Here is an 18,157-nt window from a genome sequence, read left to right on the forward strand (position 1 = left end):
GCTGCATGACCTTGGGTTGTCACCTCCACTCTCTCAAGTCTCAGTCTTTAGAACACTTAAGGCCATAAACATTCGGTGAGATCCAATGAGAGTGCATGTTAAAATAACAGCAGTCTCTAAACGGGAGTTGTCTCCTCTGGAGGTCTTCCCGGCAGGGAGCAGCTCAGGTAAGGAACTGCTCCCTACAGTCTGGGAAGGGAGGTGGAGGCTTCATAGGCACAGGTACTGGGGGCAGGGGGGCCTGAAGTCCAGACAGCGACAGCACCACAACCCCCTCCTCCCTCCGCAGTGGCCAACAGGGTCAGGTTCACCCACCCAAGTGCAGACGTCACCTCAACAAGAAACGCACAGAGGCTGCCTAGGCAGAGAGGCCGTGGGGCCCAGCAGAGCTCTCTCGGTCTCCAGGGCCTGGGGGAGGCGGGAGGGGGAGGGGGAGGATCTGTTTATAAGACACAAAGAGAGAGGGTCACTCCGAGTCACACCCTTTATGCAAACTCACCAACAGGGACACGCCGTGACACAGATGCACCCCCCCGCCCCTCCACACACACACACACACACACACACAAGTACGGAGAGAAGAGAGCCACACACACGATCAAGATCACAAACACAACCCCGCTTGCACCCCCCACGCACAGACTCGGAAACCCGGAGCCCTCCCCGGCCACCCCAACACACAGGTTCACCGGCACACACTTATCAGGCCGGGGCAGGCGCTGGCGCTGCTGAGTCACCCGCGCGGCAGCTCGGCCCAGGAGCCGGAGCCGCGAGCCCAACCCCGGCCGGGGAGGGGCGGGGCCTCGGAAGGGCCTCCCGCGGCTCTGCGGGATTCTCCTCGCCCCGCCCCCCGCCCCCCACCCCCGGCCCGGGCGGAGCCTCGGGGCGCCGGCCCGGCCCGGAGAGGAAACCCCTCTGCAGAGACCGAATCTGGGCGTTCACAGCCTGCTCTCTCCTGGGTTGCCTGAATACACGTGGGAGCAATTAAAAAATAATACTGGATGCATTACTCGGTATTTGCATATGTATTTTCATCCTCTCATTTAATGTTTGCAACAGCTCTATATAAAGTTTGGGCGATTAATCCCATTTCACCCCCGAGGGAAAGTAACTTGCCTAAAGGCCACACAGGGGTAAAAAAGGCAGGGCCCTGACTCAACTGCTTCCAAAGCCCAAGCTCTTAACCACTGGGCATTACTACCTGTGGGCAGGTGAAACTGTAAGCACGTGAAAGGTGTGTCAATATCCTTAGGAGCCTGTATGTGTGTGTTAGCTTTCCCCGGGCGGTCGACAGGGCTAGGGACCCCTGAAAGGGTTCTCAAGTGTCCAGATTTCTGGCTAAAGGAACTAAAGCTTCTCTGGTGCTTTGGGGCCCGCCCACCTATATCAGAAAAAGTATCCGCTAGGCTAGATGGAGGGGCTCAGTCAGACCCTCTTCTAGACTGTGAGCTTCTTGAAGGCAGGGACCAGGGCCCTGAAGCCTAAAACAAGACCTGGCTTGGACCTCGCAGTGAATTTGGTGGGGGCAATACCTTAACTTATGACCTTGATATAACATTAACATCAATAATCATAATAAGTGCTAACACTTTTTGGATGCTCGTGAAACTGGCACTGTTCTTAATACTTTATATGGATCATTTCATTTAATTCTCACAACCACCCTTGAGGAAAATACCTTTTTAAAAAAATATTTTATTTATTTATTTATTTGAGAGAAAGAGAGAGAGAGCATGCGCCCACCCTGGGGGTGGAGAAAGGTGGAAGGCGGGCGAGAGAATCTTAAATGGACTATTTCTGAGCTCAAAGCCCCACACAGAGATCCTCAATCCCAGGACTCTGAGACCACAACCTGAGCGGAAACGTGGGGCCAGATACTCAACCCACTGAGCCATCGAGGGGCCTTGGGGAAAATAACCTTTGCTAACCCCATTTAACTGCGGAGGAAGCTGGCTTGGAGAGGGTTGTCCAAATCAAGGGCAGCGCTGGGGATGGAGACTCAGGCAGTTTGATTGCAGGGCCCATGTAATAGGAAGACCACTGAACTCCCAGGAAGTCACTTGCCCCCAGTGGGCCTGAGTTTTCCCCATCTGCCAAAAATGAGGTAGTGAGGGGAGTGACTTGGACCAGTGGTTATGTAAGCCCATCCAGTGCTGATGGGATGGACCATAAGGAGGCGGAAAGTCTCCGACAAGAGTGGCAGGATGGGGATGAAAGGAACAAGAAACAATATTTAACTGGACGCTATTGATTGGGTGCCAAACCTGTGCTTGGCACTTAACACATTATCATTAATTCTCAGAAAAGTATTGCAAGATGTATAGTTGAGGAAACAGATTCAGAGAAGTGACTTGCTCAAGGTCACACAGGACTAAATGGTGGGACAGGTGATCCAGGTGAGTCTCACCAGGGTCACTTCCTCAGGTTCCCTACAGCCAACTCCCTTCCTACCACCCTTCCAGCCCTTAGGTTAGAGGGCAGCACCACGTGGCAAATTGCATCATACTTTTGCCGTGTGACGTCAGACACCACACCACCCAATCCAGGAGCTCCTTACCCAATCCTCCCCCGACCCTCGGGTCAACTCGGGGCCGTTCGGAGCTCGGCCTCCGCGTCAGACCGCACCTGCAGCCCCAGCCCTTTCCCGGTTGCGACGCTCGCACTTCTCGGCTCCGTCCTCCTCGCCGCCCCGCCGATTGGCAGTTGCCTGCGCCAATCAGGAGGCCTCCCGGGCCGGGGGCGGGGCCTCACTCCGGAGTTGCCCTGTCAGTGCAGGTGGAGGCCCCCGGCGGGGCAAAGTGGCAGGAACCTCTTAAAGGGCGAGAGCGGCGGAGAGCGAGAACGCGGCCCGGCCCGGCCCGGCCAGGTCCCCGCCCCGTCCGGCCCAGGTGAGCCTGGACCGTCTGGGGACGATCCCGGGTCCCCGGGAGGGACGGGGTGAGGGACAGACGGACCCACTCCCGAGGGCCCGCGCCGTCCCGGTAGGGGCGAGACCTGGGTCTCAGGGTCAGGGGAAGGGGCTCTCAGGGTCCCGGCTTCCAGGGTCCGAACTGGGGTCCGCAGGGGAGACGTCTCGAAGTTCAGGGTGCAGGGAGGGGCGCGGGCGAGAAGAGAGGGGTCCGGGCGCTCGGGGTCCGGGGCTGGCGCTTGCCGCTGGAGGTCCCAGGAGGCCCCGGCCCGTCTGGGGCGGGGGTCCCGGGCCAGGTGCCCGCGGGCGGCTCCCTGCGTTGTGCTGCGGCCCCAGGTGCCCCCCCAGCCCCGCCCTGTCCGGCCCGCCTGCCCCCGCCGGGCCCGCCGCAGCGCTGGCCGGAGTGGGAGGGCGGGCGGCGCGCGGCGGGAGGGGGGCCCCGGGGCCTGGAACCCCGCGCCCGGCCCGGCCCTTACGTAACTGACTTTGAGTTTCCGGACTGAGGGACCCGTGAGCCGGGGTGCCAGCTGCGCCCGCCAGGGTGGCCCTCCTGTCGCCGCCCCGGCCCCGCACGCTCCCTTCCAGGCTCGGTCTCGGCGACTTTCCTGTGGGTCTCAGTCTCCGGCTTGCTCTCACCCCCCGATTCCCGGGGTCCCTCATCTGTCCTCTCGCTCTCTCTGCGGTCCTGTCCTTATCCTTAGTCTTTCTCATCCTAGCCCACACTTTCCCGCAGACCCCCACCTCTTTGGGGTAGAACAAAAGTTCTCCCCCTTGGCAGATTGGGGGCAGGATTTGTACAGACAGACCCCAGCCCAAGATTGCCCCCGAAGGGGGGAGGGTAGAACTATTCCTGTAGCGTTGGGGGAGGTTATTTCAAGGCCCATGGCTTCCCCCCGGGTGTGAGAGCTGCTGAATGTGACCCCTCAAGTCCCCAGACTAGGGCTGAAGGCGGTTCCTTGTCTGCTTCTGGAACCCTTTTCTCCAGAAGGAGGAGGCTTGGGGAATGCCTGGCCAGGCCTGGTGCTCAAGGCAGCTGGGAGTCCCTGAGAGCACTGCCTGGTGTCAGGTCTGGGGCAGATCCTCAGCTACTGAAGGGGAGAGGGCGGGGCCAGAGCACTGGCAGGGAGCCCCTGAGGTTTCAGCAAGCTCCTTACCTTCACCCCAGTTACAGGCCTGGGCAGGAGGCTGGGCGTGGGGAGGGGATCAACAAGAGGAGGTCAGAGGACTTTTGCATGGGGATAGGGGGAGGGTGGAGATAGAGGTGACAGACTGGCAGGTCTGAGGAGCATGTGCTGGGGTCACCCCCTGCCTTCAAGGCCCTTCTGAGTGCCAATGTGACAGACACCTCAGAAATAACTCCTGTACTCTACCGCTTTTGGGTGTGTGTAGACAAGCTGTTATAGCAGCCACGAGGTGGGAATGATTAATTCTGACTGGGACTGTGGAAGGAGAGAGGTGGAAGGTTTGGGAAGAGGGGGATCCAGAAGCTTTAGGGAGCAGAGAGGCGGGGGAAAGGAGACATCTGGTTCCCTGCAGGCTTCACATGCAACAGAACTGGGTTTAAATCTTGGCCCTGCCACTTTGCTGTGTGACCTTGCACGAGTTACTTCACCTCTCTGAGTCCCAGAGTTCTTCTTCAGTCAATAATCCAGACCTCACAGGCATTAGCAGAATCAAATGAGATAATAGTGTGCAGTGACCAGAATGAGTGCTGGTCTGGGAGGAGGCCAGTGGAGGGTGTTTTAAGAAGGAAAATGGAGTGAGGAGGCTCTGAGGTTTCTCTGCATATTAGGAGTCAGGCAGGGCCTGCCAGGTCCCAGCAATGTGTGGTGTAGCTGGAGCACCTGCATGTGGGGGCGATCCTTAGGGAGGTGAAGAGGTGCCACACCCGTCGGTCTCCTGATCAGCCCATCCCTTCACTGCTTAGACTAGGCTGACCTCCCTCCGGTAGGTGCAGGTGCCAGTAGAAGCTCCCAGGGCTCCCAGGCTGCCGCACCCGCTAGGCCAGTGAGGGTGGGGCCCCTGGTAGGGCAGGGCCGGCACCCCCTCTGCAGAGTGGACCCTGGCCAGGAGCCTGGCTGGCTGTGCTGGGCAGGAATATCCCAGCCTGGCTGGGAAGATGCTGACGCTGTATAGGCCTCTGGAGGCCCAGAGCTCAGCTGCCTGGGGTTGTGCCCAGGGGATGGGACCCAGACTGCAGGGTGAGGCCAGGGTGGAAGTGAGGAAGGGAGATGCAGGGAGACACCTCTGGAGGGGGAGGCTGAGCAGAACTTCTCTGCAGAGCCAGAGAGCAACTGCAAGGGTTGGTCCCTAAGCCCTTCCTGAGCACCATATATGGGTCCGCTAGCCGCAGAGCTAAATAGGGTACCCACAAAGGGCTCACCATAAAGGTCATGGTGGCCTTTGTTGGGGCTTGCAGAATAGATCTTTGTGATAGTTCCCCAGTGGGGGTGGGGCATTCAGATTTTTCTTGGGGCCTGGGATTCTGATGTTTAGTAAAGAGGGCAGGATTCTACTCCCATATAGTCTATGGGCCCATTACTTTTCTCCCCGGGTCTTAATTTCTCTTTCTGTGAAATGAGAAGGAAAGATGAGCCTACAGCCTCACAGGGTCTTTCAGCACCCATTATTATAGCTTCCAGGACATGGTTTGGGGCTTTGTCCACCTCTTACAGTCCACCACCCCCATGAAGGGGGGGGAGGAAGGATGGGGCCAGGGCAAGGTAGCATGTGTGCTGGGCCCTCATGTCCTATTCTTGGCCTGTGTTCTCTAATCATAATTAGAGCCACATTTACTGTACACTGTGCTCTGTGCTAAGCCTTTAAAATGCTGCATTAACTAATACTTAACAACCCCACGAGGGAGTAGATATTATTCCTATTTCTCAGGAGTTTAGGGTGGTGAATCTACTTGACCAAAGTCACACAGCTGGGGAGTGGCTGGGCTGGGATTTGAACCAAGTTCTGTCTGACCCCAAACCCCAGACTCAACTAGAGGGGAAAGTAACCACCTGGTAGGTACCGGCTCCCATAATGCATAGCCTTTACTTCCGGAACCTGCCTGACCCTTACTGGGTGAGCTCAGAGCTCTGGGTTATTTATCCTGGGGAGCTGAGGGATAGGATGCGCAGGTGCTCACCAGGCCCATTGTGGGGGGAGAACAGCAGAGGGAGAAACCTTCGGATCAAGGCCCTACTGGGGGTTTCCTCAGAGGGCAGCCCCACCTGATTACTGCCCAGGTAAAAGAGTTGGGCACTGAAAACCTACCTTGGATGCTGGACCTACCTGTGGATCTCAGTTTTTCCATTTATAAAGCTTGGATTTTAGTAGCTGAGTGTACACATTCCTTGGTCTATGGGTTGGTGGCTGAAGTAGGTAATGGGGTAAAAGTTTAGAGAGAGGGGTAGGGTAGCAGTGGCTGAGCCTGTGGAAGAAGAGTTTGGTTCAGGAACAGCTCGGATCCTGAGCTGACCATTTGATAAGTATTTCAGATGAAGGGGTGATGCTGGAGAGATTCAGAGTCTTGTCTGGGGCTGTGCAGCTAGAATTACAGACACAAGGGAAGACCTAGAGAACAAAATCCAGGCAGATGCCTTTTGGGATCCTGGCTTGAGCACTTCACTAGGCTTGAAGAGATGAAGTAACACACCTAAGAGCCCACAGAGCGGAGTCCTTGTGCTTCATTGTCCTCATCTGTAAAATGGGAATAGTCATCACTTTGCCTTGTCTACTTCCTGGGTCATTGTGAAGGTCAAAGGAGATGAGATATTTGTAACATCAGGTGAGAATGCTGGTTATTTTTCAGTCCAAAGTTGCAATTCTGGGTGTTTTTGGGGAAAGGGCACTTCTGACACCCCGTCTGCTGAGGGACTGTACCCTAGGGATGCACTAACAGAGAACAGCCCTAAGAATGCCACCACCATGTATTGGCTGGTTACCAACGTGCCAGACACTGGGCCCAGAGCTTCACCTCCTTTGTCTCTCTTAATCCTTACCTTGTCAGGCAGGTGATGGCCTGATCCACACCTTCAAAATCTATGCCTACAGCTCCCTGTAATGATAGTAGCTACCAGTTATGAACAGTTTACAGGGTGCCAAGCATTGTGCAGAATGTTTTATACATATTAACTCATTTAATGCCCACAGCAACCCTGGAGGTGGGTCCTAATGCTATCCCCATTTTACAGATGACTAATTGAGGCACAGAGAAGTTAAGAAGACAGGCCCCATGTCACAAAGCCAGTGAGTGCTAGCCAGGGTTTGAACCAGGGTTCATAAGTTTCCTCCTTGAGACAGCTCATCACAGTTGTAATTCATTTCTAAGTTACATGGTTGCCTCCTCACTGCCCTGGATGCCCCATAAGGGCAGGGGCCATGGCTGTCTTCTTCATGCCGTATCCCCAACACCCAGCACACCACAGGTGCTCAGTTAATATTTGTCTACAGGAATCCTGCTGCCTGCAGGGGGCTGGGTCTGGGTGCCATATCAGGTGATCAGATTGCCCACTATAGGGACCCTAGCAGGGCCCCAGAGGTAGAGCACTGATCTATGGGGTTTTTTTATTTTTTATTTTTTTTATTTATTTTATTTTATTTTTTTTTTTGATCTATGGGTTTGATTTAGGATTTTCCCCCTGCCCAGGAAGGATTTTTCCCCTTGCCCAGGAACAAGCGGGGCCCCAAAGAGCCTCTCTGTTGGTTGTGCTTATGTCTCACTGCTGTTCTTTGCTTCCATGTGTCCCTGTGATGGCTCCACGGCTTCTTCCTGATGGGCTGTGTGACCCCAACGGCTGCTGCTGGGTGAGTACTGGTTTGGCCAAATGACTGCTTCCTGGGCTTGATTCTAATACCTGTCCTGTAGCTCGGAGGCCACTGGGAGGTGTCAAGGGAGCCTAGTGGTAGGGGCGGAAGAACTGAAGGAGGGAGTTCTGTGACGTTTAGATCCTACCACAACCAGCTGACTTCTCTCCAATGCTTAACACACTGGGTGGTGATTTTTGAGACATGTGGCACAATGCAAAGGTCTTTGGGGCCAGACTGGTCAGGAATCCTTATTCTGCCCCTTGGAGCTGGGCCGCTCTTTGCATATCTGTTTCGAATCTCAACATTTACCTGACTCGGATGTTTGTTCTTTTCTTCACGTAAGCCCCACTAGGGCAGAGATTCTTGTGTATCTGTTCACTGCTGTATCCCCAGCATCTAGGACATAGTGGCACATAGTAGGTACTCAGTGAATATTTCTGAATGAACGAACTTATTTATTCATTCCCTGTCACTATGCCTCATCAATGTGCTTTGTGTTGGGTTAAAGGGTTGATTGCTGTAAAGAGACCAGCATCACAGGGACTCAGTGAACATGTGTTCTCTCTTTGCTCACTAGACTGGGAGGTCCTTAGGGTGAGGTCTCTGTTAAGTGAGGTCTGGGTCCTCTGAACTAAGGGTGGGGCCGAGGACCACACCCATCAATCAGCAGAGAGAGGACCTAAGCAACCAGACTCAAGGCTCTGCTTAGAACTGGGGAGGGAGCCTCTAGGTTTCACCAGGGCAGCTGGGGAGGTCTGGGGGTGAAGGTGGGAGGGGTGGGGAGGGACTCTGCCTCCCAGTACTGCCACATTCCTCACTGTGTGACCTTGGACAAGTCATTGACTTCTTTGTCTTGGAGACTTCATCTGCAACATGCATATCATAATGCCTCCCCCACATGGGTGTGGGAAGGAGCCAGTGAGAAGTGCTCAGTACTGGGACCTGCTTGGTAATTGTTGGTTTCTTCCCAGTCCTGAGCTCATTCTGGCAGGGGGCCAAGTAAAGTGTCCCTCTTTTTGGCTGCCTTCTCCTGTTTTAATTTCCCACCCAGCTGGACTAGAATCCAGGAGCCCCAGACTCTCTAGCAGTCTGGCTAGGGCTCTGGGCTGAGGGATGGGCTCTACCCAGTGTAGAAGTAGTTCAGGGGAGGTCCCAGTCTTTTGGTGGGGGACTTGATTCAGTAGCCTACCTTCTCTGGGTCTCAGATGCCTCACCTAGTAAAATAGAGTTACTAAAGGATGCTTCCCTTGAAGAATTATTTAATGAGCAAATGGGTGGGTCAGGCATTATTATCACTATTACTTTTGGGTCTGGCTAAGGAGGCTCCAAGGGAGGGCCCTGGAGAATCACATCCTTTCTTGGCCTCGGGATCCTGGGAGTCTAGTCATCGTATGTATTATTGCCATCGGATGTTTCTTGTATGCTGGGTGGGTTGTTATATGCTATTTTGGATGCATTATCTCATCTAGCCTTCCTGGAAATACAGGCATTATGGTCCCTGCTTTACAGGTGTGGGAACCGGTACCAAGTAAATCAAATGAGTTACCCAGAGTCACATAGTTACTTAGGGGTAGACCTGGAGCTCAGACTCAAGTCTGCTTATCCCAAGGCCCTAATTCTTAGTATAAAACTTTCTTACCTCCCCCAAGGGGCCAGAGACTGTGCCTGAGTCTGTGCTACCTCTAGTGCTCAGCACGGGGCCCAGTGAGGGCTACAGGACTGCTTCCTGAACACACACACACACACACACACACACACACACACACACACACACTGTACCCCCACTCAGGCCGGTGCTCTAAGAGTTTTGAAGACAGGGGACAACAGAAAGCAGGAGAAGGCCTGGCTCTGAATTCCCCATCTCTTGTTTACTAGATGTGTGACCTTCAGCAAGACATTTAACCTTTTAGAATCCTAGCTTCCTTATCTATAAAATAGGGATAATAAAAGAACCTATGTACCTCCTAGAGTTCTTATGAGGGTTAAGCAATGCAATGAGGTACACGGTGAGTGCCCGATGACAGTAATTATTGTTGTTATTATATCGTTATGAGTGTTATTTTAGGATTACAAAGATAGCCCTCTTGGGACAGTAGAGACCAGGTCTGGGAGGGGCCTGCTGGGGACAGGCAGGTAGCAAGCTAGTCTGACAGGTTCCAAAAGGTACCAGTAGGGTGAAAGGATGGAGGAGGCCTCTCAGAAGTAAGAACACAGCACCCTTTCCTAGCCATCTGCTTTCCCTCACATCTACTCTGTGCCAGACCCTGTGCTGGGCATGGGGCACTGAGATGAATCTGTGTGGTGTCTGCCTCCTTACTGCGACCAGCTCAGAGTCAAGCTGGGGGGAAGGACACAGAACTACCACCTCCACCTTTGATCGATGCACTGAAGTGTAAACTGTGAATATCTTCTCAGGCAAAGACCAAGAAAAGGGCATTCCTAGTGGAGGGAACTGTTTTGCCAAGGTACAGAGTCATGACCTGCACTTGGGGGAATGCAGCTAGAGAAACAGGCTCAGGAGAGTTAGGAGGACTTGTCCCGGTGGTGATGGGGAGCCATCAGACATGAAACAGGGGAAGGACATGGTCAGGTTTATATTTTGGGAGGATGGCCTGGTGTGGAGGACAAATGGGAGGGGGGAGGCAGAGGCAATTCTGCTGGTGAGGGATGCTGAGATGCAGCCTGGGACTGAGCCATGGGATGGGGAACAGTGGGTGGATGTGAGGTTTATTTAGGACCCGAGCCAGCAGGATGTGATCAGGCACTGCAGTGGGTGGACAAGAGAGGAAAGGGGTTAGAGTATGGGGTGATGGGGCTTGCTGGGGTCTCTGGCTGAGGGACATGTCCAAGAAGAGGAACCAGAGCTGGATTGGGGGAGGTGATAAAAGCCAAACCTCAGGCCACCAGGGCCCATGCCCTCCACTCCTGCTTTGAGGGTCGCTTGTGGTGACCCTGGATGGCCTTACAGGGATAAGATAGCTCTTTGGGGTGGGGGCCAGGCAGGGGTGTGTGTGGTGCAGAGAAGGCTTGGCTTCTAGCTCTACCAGTGTCACTAAATGTTTGCCTGACCTCTAGAAGTCACTCCCGCTCTCTTGCCCGCCTTTTCTGCGCCTTGATAGAGAGGACAGGAAAACCTGTTTTGCCTGCCTCACAGATTGGGTGATAAAATGCAATGTCTAGAGACAACAAATATTTATTGAGCACTGACTGTGTGCTGGATTCTGAGGGGCACAAAGATGACTCAGATGGGGTTCCTGTTGCACAGGAAGCAAGGAGCGCTTCTGAGCTAGCCCTAGCTGAGTGGGTGGTTAACTCTTTCTAGGCATTGGGTATTTTTTTTTTTAAGATTTAATTTATTCATTCAAGAGAGACACACAGAGAGAGACAGAGACAGAGACACAGGCAGAGGGAGAGGGAGAAGCAGGCTCCATGCAGGGAGCCCGATGTGGGACTCAATCCCGGGTCTCCAGGATCATGCCCTGGGCTGAAGGCAGGGCCCAAACCGCTGAGCCACCCGGGGATCCCCGGCATTGGGTATTTGAACTGGGATTTGAAGGATGAGTGAGAGCTCTCTAGGCAGGCAGTAGAGGGAACAACTTTGTAAGCATAGGGAACAGGATGTGTGAAGGCTTGAATCAGCATAATGTGCTCAGGGCTCTTATGTACATACGTGTGTACATACCTACATATGCCAGAACAGAGAGGGAGAGGTGATGTGGTGATGGGAGAGGAGGCTGGACCCAGATCATGCAGGGCTTTGGGGACAGTCACTTTGGAGGTGGTCACCCTCATAACTGCCTGCTCTCTTGAGACTGCTGGGGCCCTTTCCACCTTGTTCCCCTCTATCTCCCCATCCCTCACCCCCACCCCAGTCAGTCCCAGTGGCTGCCTCTCTGGGGAGTCAACAACCTGACTAGCTAGCTAGCTATGATGCTTATGAGCTGTGTAGTCGGCCTTCATCACCTGCCCTCTCTGCACCACTGTTCACCTTAGTAAAATGGGGACAGCAGGTCCTCCTCATGGGGAGGGGCGGCAGCTATGGCCAGATAATCCCCACCCACAGTGTCTCCATGTCATGGGCACCCCTAAGGGGCTCCAAGTTCAGTCATCAGTATTTGGATTTTCAATCTCTTTGCTCCCCCCTGCTTGCTTCCCCTGCCCGCCTCTCCTGGCAGCTGGCTCTGGCCAACAAAGGGAGGAAAGGATTAAGAAACAAGCCCAAATCTCCAGAGGGGTCCTGGCCCACTGCCCAGCTCGCCCCCATCTGCCCCTTGCCCCCCTTGGCCTCAGGCCCAAGCACTCTCAGTCTTGAGGCCTGGGCTCCCCCCAACTCCCCACCCCAGGGGCCCCTTCCTGGCTGGAGGCCAAAGCCAGCAGCCTTGAAACAGGGACAAATATTTTGAAAATCTGTGGCTTTATTTTTTTCCCTTAGAAGCTGATAACCAGGCCCTTTTTTTTTCTGGGTGATGGGGAGAAGAGTTAAGTGTGATGTCCTGTATCTTCGGGAGGCCCCACAGTCTGGGCAGAGCTGGGTCCTGGAGCCCCCTGGATTTTACAGTAGGGGCTCCTGACCACGTCCCTTATAGTACAGATGCAGGAACCTCATATCAGAGCAGGGGGCTGATGGTGCAAGGGTCATGCAGCAGGGACCCAGGTCTCCAGACCCTGTTTGCACTACACTATGAATGGGTATGATACAGTGACCTTGGCTGTCACTTCACTTTTTTGAGCCTCAGTTTCCTCTGCTGTAAAATGGGGCTGATTTTACTGCGAAGATTGGCAATGATGCAGATAAAGCACTTAGTCCAGTGTTGAGCACTCTGAGGCCGGGACCCTGGGATCATGACCTGAGCTGAAGGTAGACACTCAGCTGACTGAGCCACCCAGGCACCCTGATACAGTTTCTTTTTCTTTTTTTTTTTTTTAATTTTTATTTATTTATGATAGTCACATAGAATGAGAGAGAGAGAGGCAGAGACACAGGCAGAGGGAGAAGCAGGCTCCATGCACCGGGAGCCCGACGTGGGATTTGATCCCGGGTCTCCAGGATCGCGCCCTGGGCCAAAGGCAGGCGCTAAACTGCTGCGCCACCCAGGGATCCCCCCTGATACAGTTTCTTGTTGAACAAATGACACTCAATGAACCAGTGTCAAAGCCAGAGGCTCAGCATCTTTTACCCTCCTCCCCCGCTCCCCCCCTTCTGGTTGGCTGGAACACTCTAGCCTCACCCTCGGCCTGGCTTTGGCTCCTGCCCCCGGTCCATCCTGCCCTCCTGGCACCTAGCCTGCACTGTCTCTCTTCCAGGAGCCACATGAGGACGGTTTCCCTTTTGCTGCTGCCTCTGGTTAATGCCACTGCAAGCACTTTGGGAAGGCAGTCAGAAGGGTCTTGAATTACCCAGGCCTAGGCTGAGGAGGCAGGGGTGGAGCGTGAGCTTCCTGGAACTGTCCTCTGGGAGCTGGGACAACATGAAGCCTTCTGGAGGTGGGGGAAATGGGCAGGCATAGAAGAGAAAACCTAGTCCACAGCCCCCATGTGGTAGAGTAGAAGGGATGCCAGACTGGGGGCTGGTGGGCCTCATCCCCTCCCCCTTAGCTCTTCACCTGCCCTTGCTGAGCCTGTTCTCTGGTTTATAAAGGGAAGGGGATGGATTGATGTCAGAGGTTTCCACTAATATTATAGGATTAAAAAAAAGGATTTCGGAGCTGACAGACCTAGGTTTAAATCCCAGCTTCACCACTTACCAACTGTGGGACCTCTAGTGAGTTCTACCTCAAAGAGCTTTAGTTTTCTCACAAGTAAAATGGGGAAAATATTAGCACCTTCTCTTAAGATTACCTGAGGTGTGTGTGGGGGGGGAGGGCACGCTAAATTCCGGTTAAAATATTCAGTCCAGAGCTGACACATTGGAATTATTGTTGTTGTTATTCCATGATTAGTAGAGACAAGAAGGCCGGTCTGCAAACAGTTCATTGGGAGAGCAGGGCTTGAGAAATTTATTTGTTCATTCATTAATTCACTGGACGGATACTTGGGATTTGCATGGGCAGGACACAGAGAAGAGAAGCAGGGAGGCACCAGCAGCCTGGGGTCAAATAGACCTGCTCATTCTAGCTGTGTGGATCAGTTACTTGTCTTCTTTGGATCTCACTCCCTCATCGGGGAAATGGTGAGATGGTGAGCATAATCTTTACCTCCAGAGTTGTCCTAGGCTTAAGAGAGTTCAAGTACAAGTGGGTGATCAGTCTGTATGTGATTCCTTTCCTCTCTCCGCTCTGTCAGTGACTAAATGTATGATCTCAGGCAAGTCCTTGAATATACCCAGCACACTTCCACCCCAGGGCCCTTTCACTTGCTGTGCACTCGCCCTGGAACTCTCTGCCCCCAAATACTTTCATGACTTGCTCTCTCATGTCCTTAATGTTTTTGTTTAAATGTCACCTTCTCAGTAAGGCCCTTCCATCTTATTTAAAATGGTAACACTCTTTGCTGCCACAACAGGAACATTCCCTATCTTTCCTTTAGGCCTATTTTTTTTTCTCTCCATAGCATTTTATCATTCTTTGACTTACTGTATTTTATTGAACACTTGTTTATTGTTTGTCTCCCCCCCCCCCATTGGAATGGTCAGCTCTGTGACAATGGTGATTTTTGTCTGTCTTGTTCAGTATTATATTCTCTGTACTTAGAAGAGTGTTTGGCTCATGGTAGGTGCTAAATAAATAATTGTGGAGTGAATTTTTTTTAAGATTTTATTTATTCATTTGACAGACAGAAAGAGCACAAGCAAGGGGAGCAGTAGGCAGAGGGAGAGGGAGAAGCAGGCCCCTCGCGGAGCAGGGAGCCTGATGTAGGGCTCAGTACCAGGACCCTGGGATCATGACCTGAGCCAAAGGCAGATGCTTAACCAACTGAGCCACCCAGGCGCCTCTTGTGGAGCGATTTAATGAAAAAAAAAAAAATGAAGCCTCTTCTCTCTGGGTCTGGCACTCTGCTGTGCAGATAAATAATTCTCAATAAGTAATTGTACGAGTGGCCGACATGCTCTTCATTTGTCAGATAACACTTTTGGCTGGGTCAACCCTAAAGCCCTTTTGCTTCTGACATTTTCTGCTAGAGCATCAGTTTCGGTTGGAGTGCTCAAATCTTTTGTTCCTGAGACTGAGCTATGCAGAATTTCTAGTTGGGGCTGTTTGGCTGTTGGGCCCACAATGGTTATTATGCCATTATTGGTAATTAGCACGTAGGCCCAGAGGATTGAGCTTTTTGTTTTTCAGCAGAAATCACAGCAGAGAGCTGTGCCAGCCAGGGAAGCCCAGGCCTCATGCAGCTTCCTCTGTAATGACCCCCCCTTCCCAGCTATGGGTACATGGCATAGGCAGGCCAAGACACAGGTGTTTAAAGCTCTGGGCACCCAGGTAGTATCCTGGAAAGTTTCTCTTCCATACCCTCAGCTCTCTATGCTACAAGGCAGGGGGTTGTCTCCAATTCCCCTGGGAGACCTAGGTATAAGGTTTCCAGATACTCAGGAGGCAGGGCATTTTCTGATGCTTAGGATTCAGTAATAATATTGAAGGAACCCTAGGGAAGGAACCCTGGGTTCAAGTCCCTGCTTAGCTGCTTTGTTGTTGGGTCACCATAGGGATATCACTACCTCTTGCTAGGCCTCAGGTTTCTCATCTGTCAGAGAGAAAGACACCTACTTGGCCTCACTGGAAAGAGAGGCAGGATAGCGTAGTGGGCTCATAGCGAGTGCACTATATATCTTTGCTGGTATCAGTACAATGACCATTGTGAAAATGCAGGCAATCTGTAAACTATAAGAAGAGTAATAGCAATAAAGCCAGGAAGATGTAGATTTATATCCAGACTTGGACACTTATTAGCTGGGTGATCTTGGATAAGTGTTTTACTTCCTCACCTGTAAAATTGGAATTACAGTCATGTCTTTCTCAAGGGACTATAGTGAAGGTTCATTAACATACTGTTTATAAGAAGTACTTGGGGGCAGCCCCGGTGGTGCAGCGGTTTAGCACCGCCTTCAGCCCAGGGTGTGATCCTGGAGACCCAGGATGGAGTCCCACGTTGGCTCCCTGCATGGAGCCTGCTTCTCCCTCTGCCTGTGTCTCTGCCTCTCTCTCACTGTGTCTCTTTGAATAAATACATAAATAAAATCTTTAAAAAAAAAGAAGTACTTGGTATACAGCTTTTCTGCATAGATGAGGAAGAGAGGAGAATTGATTTGCTTAGACTCACATATCATCTCAGTGGTGGAATTGTGATTTGAACCCGGGTCTGCCTGCCTCAAAAGTCCACATTTCTTTTACCTCTTTTTGCCATTACCCATTTATGGGATGATAATAATGGCAATTTTTTTTGAAGATTTCATTTACTTATTTGACAGAGAGAGAGAGAGAGAGAGAGAGAGAGAGAGAGAGAACGAGAGAGAGAACACCCAACCAGGGGGAATGGCAGGCAGGGGGAATGGCAGGCAGAGGGAGAGGGAGAAGCAGGCTCCCTGCTGAGCAAGGAGTCCAATGCATGGCTGGATCCCAGGACCCTGGGATCATGACATGAACTGAAGGCAGACGCCTAACCAACTGAACCACCTAACCAACTGAGCCACCCAGGCACCCAGTGTTGGTTGCTCTTATTGTATGGGACTCGTTCATTCCATGATCCTCAGTGCCTATAGGAAGGAGATGCTCAATCCTGCCTGCTTCCCTGTGGCCCCTCCTCTGCCATCTCCTAGGTGAGGGTTGGGCCAGGCTGATTTTAGCAGTTTTAGAAGGGGCTCAGCTAGTTGGTGGCACCGAGTTTCTCTCCTTCTTTCTTGGGTAACCCTCTAGAAGATACCTGGGGCCCTGGGGAGAGAGAATTAATGGTTTAAGCTTGAGTGAGCTGGAGGCTTTGCTGGATCAGGGTCATTAGGCTCACTCCAGCTGTCGAGAGAAGGGGGTTAGGGAGGGTCACAGGAGGCCAGATCCTTGAGTCCCTCCTTGAATGTCCCAGGGCTATAGTCAGAAGCAGCCACAACAGCCTTTCCCTAGGGGTGTTGGGACAGATGCTGGTATTGCTCATTCATATCATTTCCAAACTGCTTTTCTGAGAGTGATATGAAAGCAGTGTGGAACAGTGGACAGTAGTATCAGACAGAGCTAGTTTAAGCTGTGTGATGTTGGGTAAATCACCTCATGTCTCTGGGCTGTAGTTTTTCTTTCTTTTAAAGATTTTATTGGGACGCCTGGGTGGCTCAGAGGTTGAGCCTCTGCCTTTGGCCCAGGGCATGATCCTGGAGTCCTGGGATCAGGTCCTACATTGGGCTCCCTGCATGGAGCCTGCTTCTCTCTCTGCCTATGTTTCTGACTCTCTTTGTGTGTCTCTCATGAATAAATAAATAAAATCTTTATTTTTTTTAAAGATTTTATTTATTTATTCAAGAGAGAGAGAGAGAGAGAGAGAATGAACAGAGGGGAGAGGCAGAGGGAGAGGGAGAAGCAGGATCCTTGCTAAGCAAGGAGCGCAGTGCAGGACTTGATCCCAGGACCCTGGGATCATGACCTGAGCCAAAGGTAGCCACTTAAGTGACTGAGCCACGCAGGTGCCCTGGGCTGTAGTTTTTTGACTGCAATTGAAAGTAATATTACTTTGTAGGACTGCTATGAGGTGTAACGCAATAAATGCATATAAAATACTTAGTATGTGCCCTGTACTTAGTAAATACCTAATAAATGCAGTTGTCATTATTCTTATTAATAAGTTATATCTAAGGGCCCTTCCAGCTCAGACATTCCTAGGTTTTTATAGCTGTAGAATTCAGCTTGGCCTGTAGCTTTTTTTTTTTTTTTTAAGATTTTATTTATTTATTATGAGAGACACAGAGAGAGAGAGAGAGAGGCAGAGACACAGGCAGAGGGAGAAGCAGGCTCCATGCAAGGGGCCCGATGCAGGACCTGATCCCGGAACTCCAGGATCACGCCCTGGGCCAAAGGCAGGCGCTAAACCACTGAGCCACCCAGTGATCCCTGGCCTGTAGCTTTGGAAGGGAAATTTAGGCGGACTCAGAAGGCAGAGAACAGAATCCTGCAGTAGGGATCAGAAGACTTGTGTTCAAGTTTGGGCTCTGCCACTCTCTGCTGTGTGACTTTGGACAAGTCCCTTCCAGTTTCTGTACCCATTTCCCCATCTGTTTAAAAGCTAGCAGCTGGAGCTTGAGGACCTCTAGGGGCATATCCAGTTCTAACATTTTGGGAATTAGAGGCCTAGAGGAAGTGTCTTAGCTACCATCTTTTACATTTTCAACTCCCTTCCCTTCTGCCCCTGTTTCTTCATAGCAGAAAGGACATAACTTGTTAACTCCAATGGATGTATTTCAATCACATTAAAATTTTTTAAATTTAGGGGATCCCTGGGTGGCTCAGCGGTTTAGCTCCTGCCTTTGGCTCA

The 18,157-nt window shown here is 52.1% G+C and overlaps 1 protein-coding gene across 15 annotated transcripts in view; it reads left to right on the forward strand.

Moving 5' to 3' along the window:
• The first annotated feature begins 2,689 nt into the window (after positions 1-2,689).
• EPB41 (erythrocyte membrane protein band 4.1) overlaps positions 2,690-18,157 on the forward strand; it is a 199,597-nt gene continuing 184,129 nt past the window's right edge. For 4 of the 15 annotated variants that reach the window (XM_055332348.1, XM_055332349.1, XM_055332351.1 and 1 more), the window contains exon 1: positions 7,626-7,708. In XM_055332348.1, the coding sequence (XP_055188323.1) occupies positions 7,677-7,708 (32 nt within the window). In that variant the 5' untranslated portion in view covers positions 7,626-7,676. Of the gene's footprint in view, positions 2,889-7,620; positions 7,709-18,157 lie in introns of those variants that run through there. The other 11 variants (XM_055332340.1, XM_055332344.1, XM_055332343.1 and 8 more) reach the window with 8 other exon arrangements.

Source organism: Nyctereutes procyonoides, unplaced genomic scaffold, assembly GCF_905146905.1.
Source record: "Nyctereutes procyonoides isolate TBG_1078 unplaced genomic scaffold, NYPRO_anot_genome, whole genome shotgun sequence".
Lineage (NCBI taxonomy): Eukaryota > Metazoa > Chordata > Mammalia > Carnivora > Canidae > Nyctereutes > Nyctereutes procyonoides.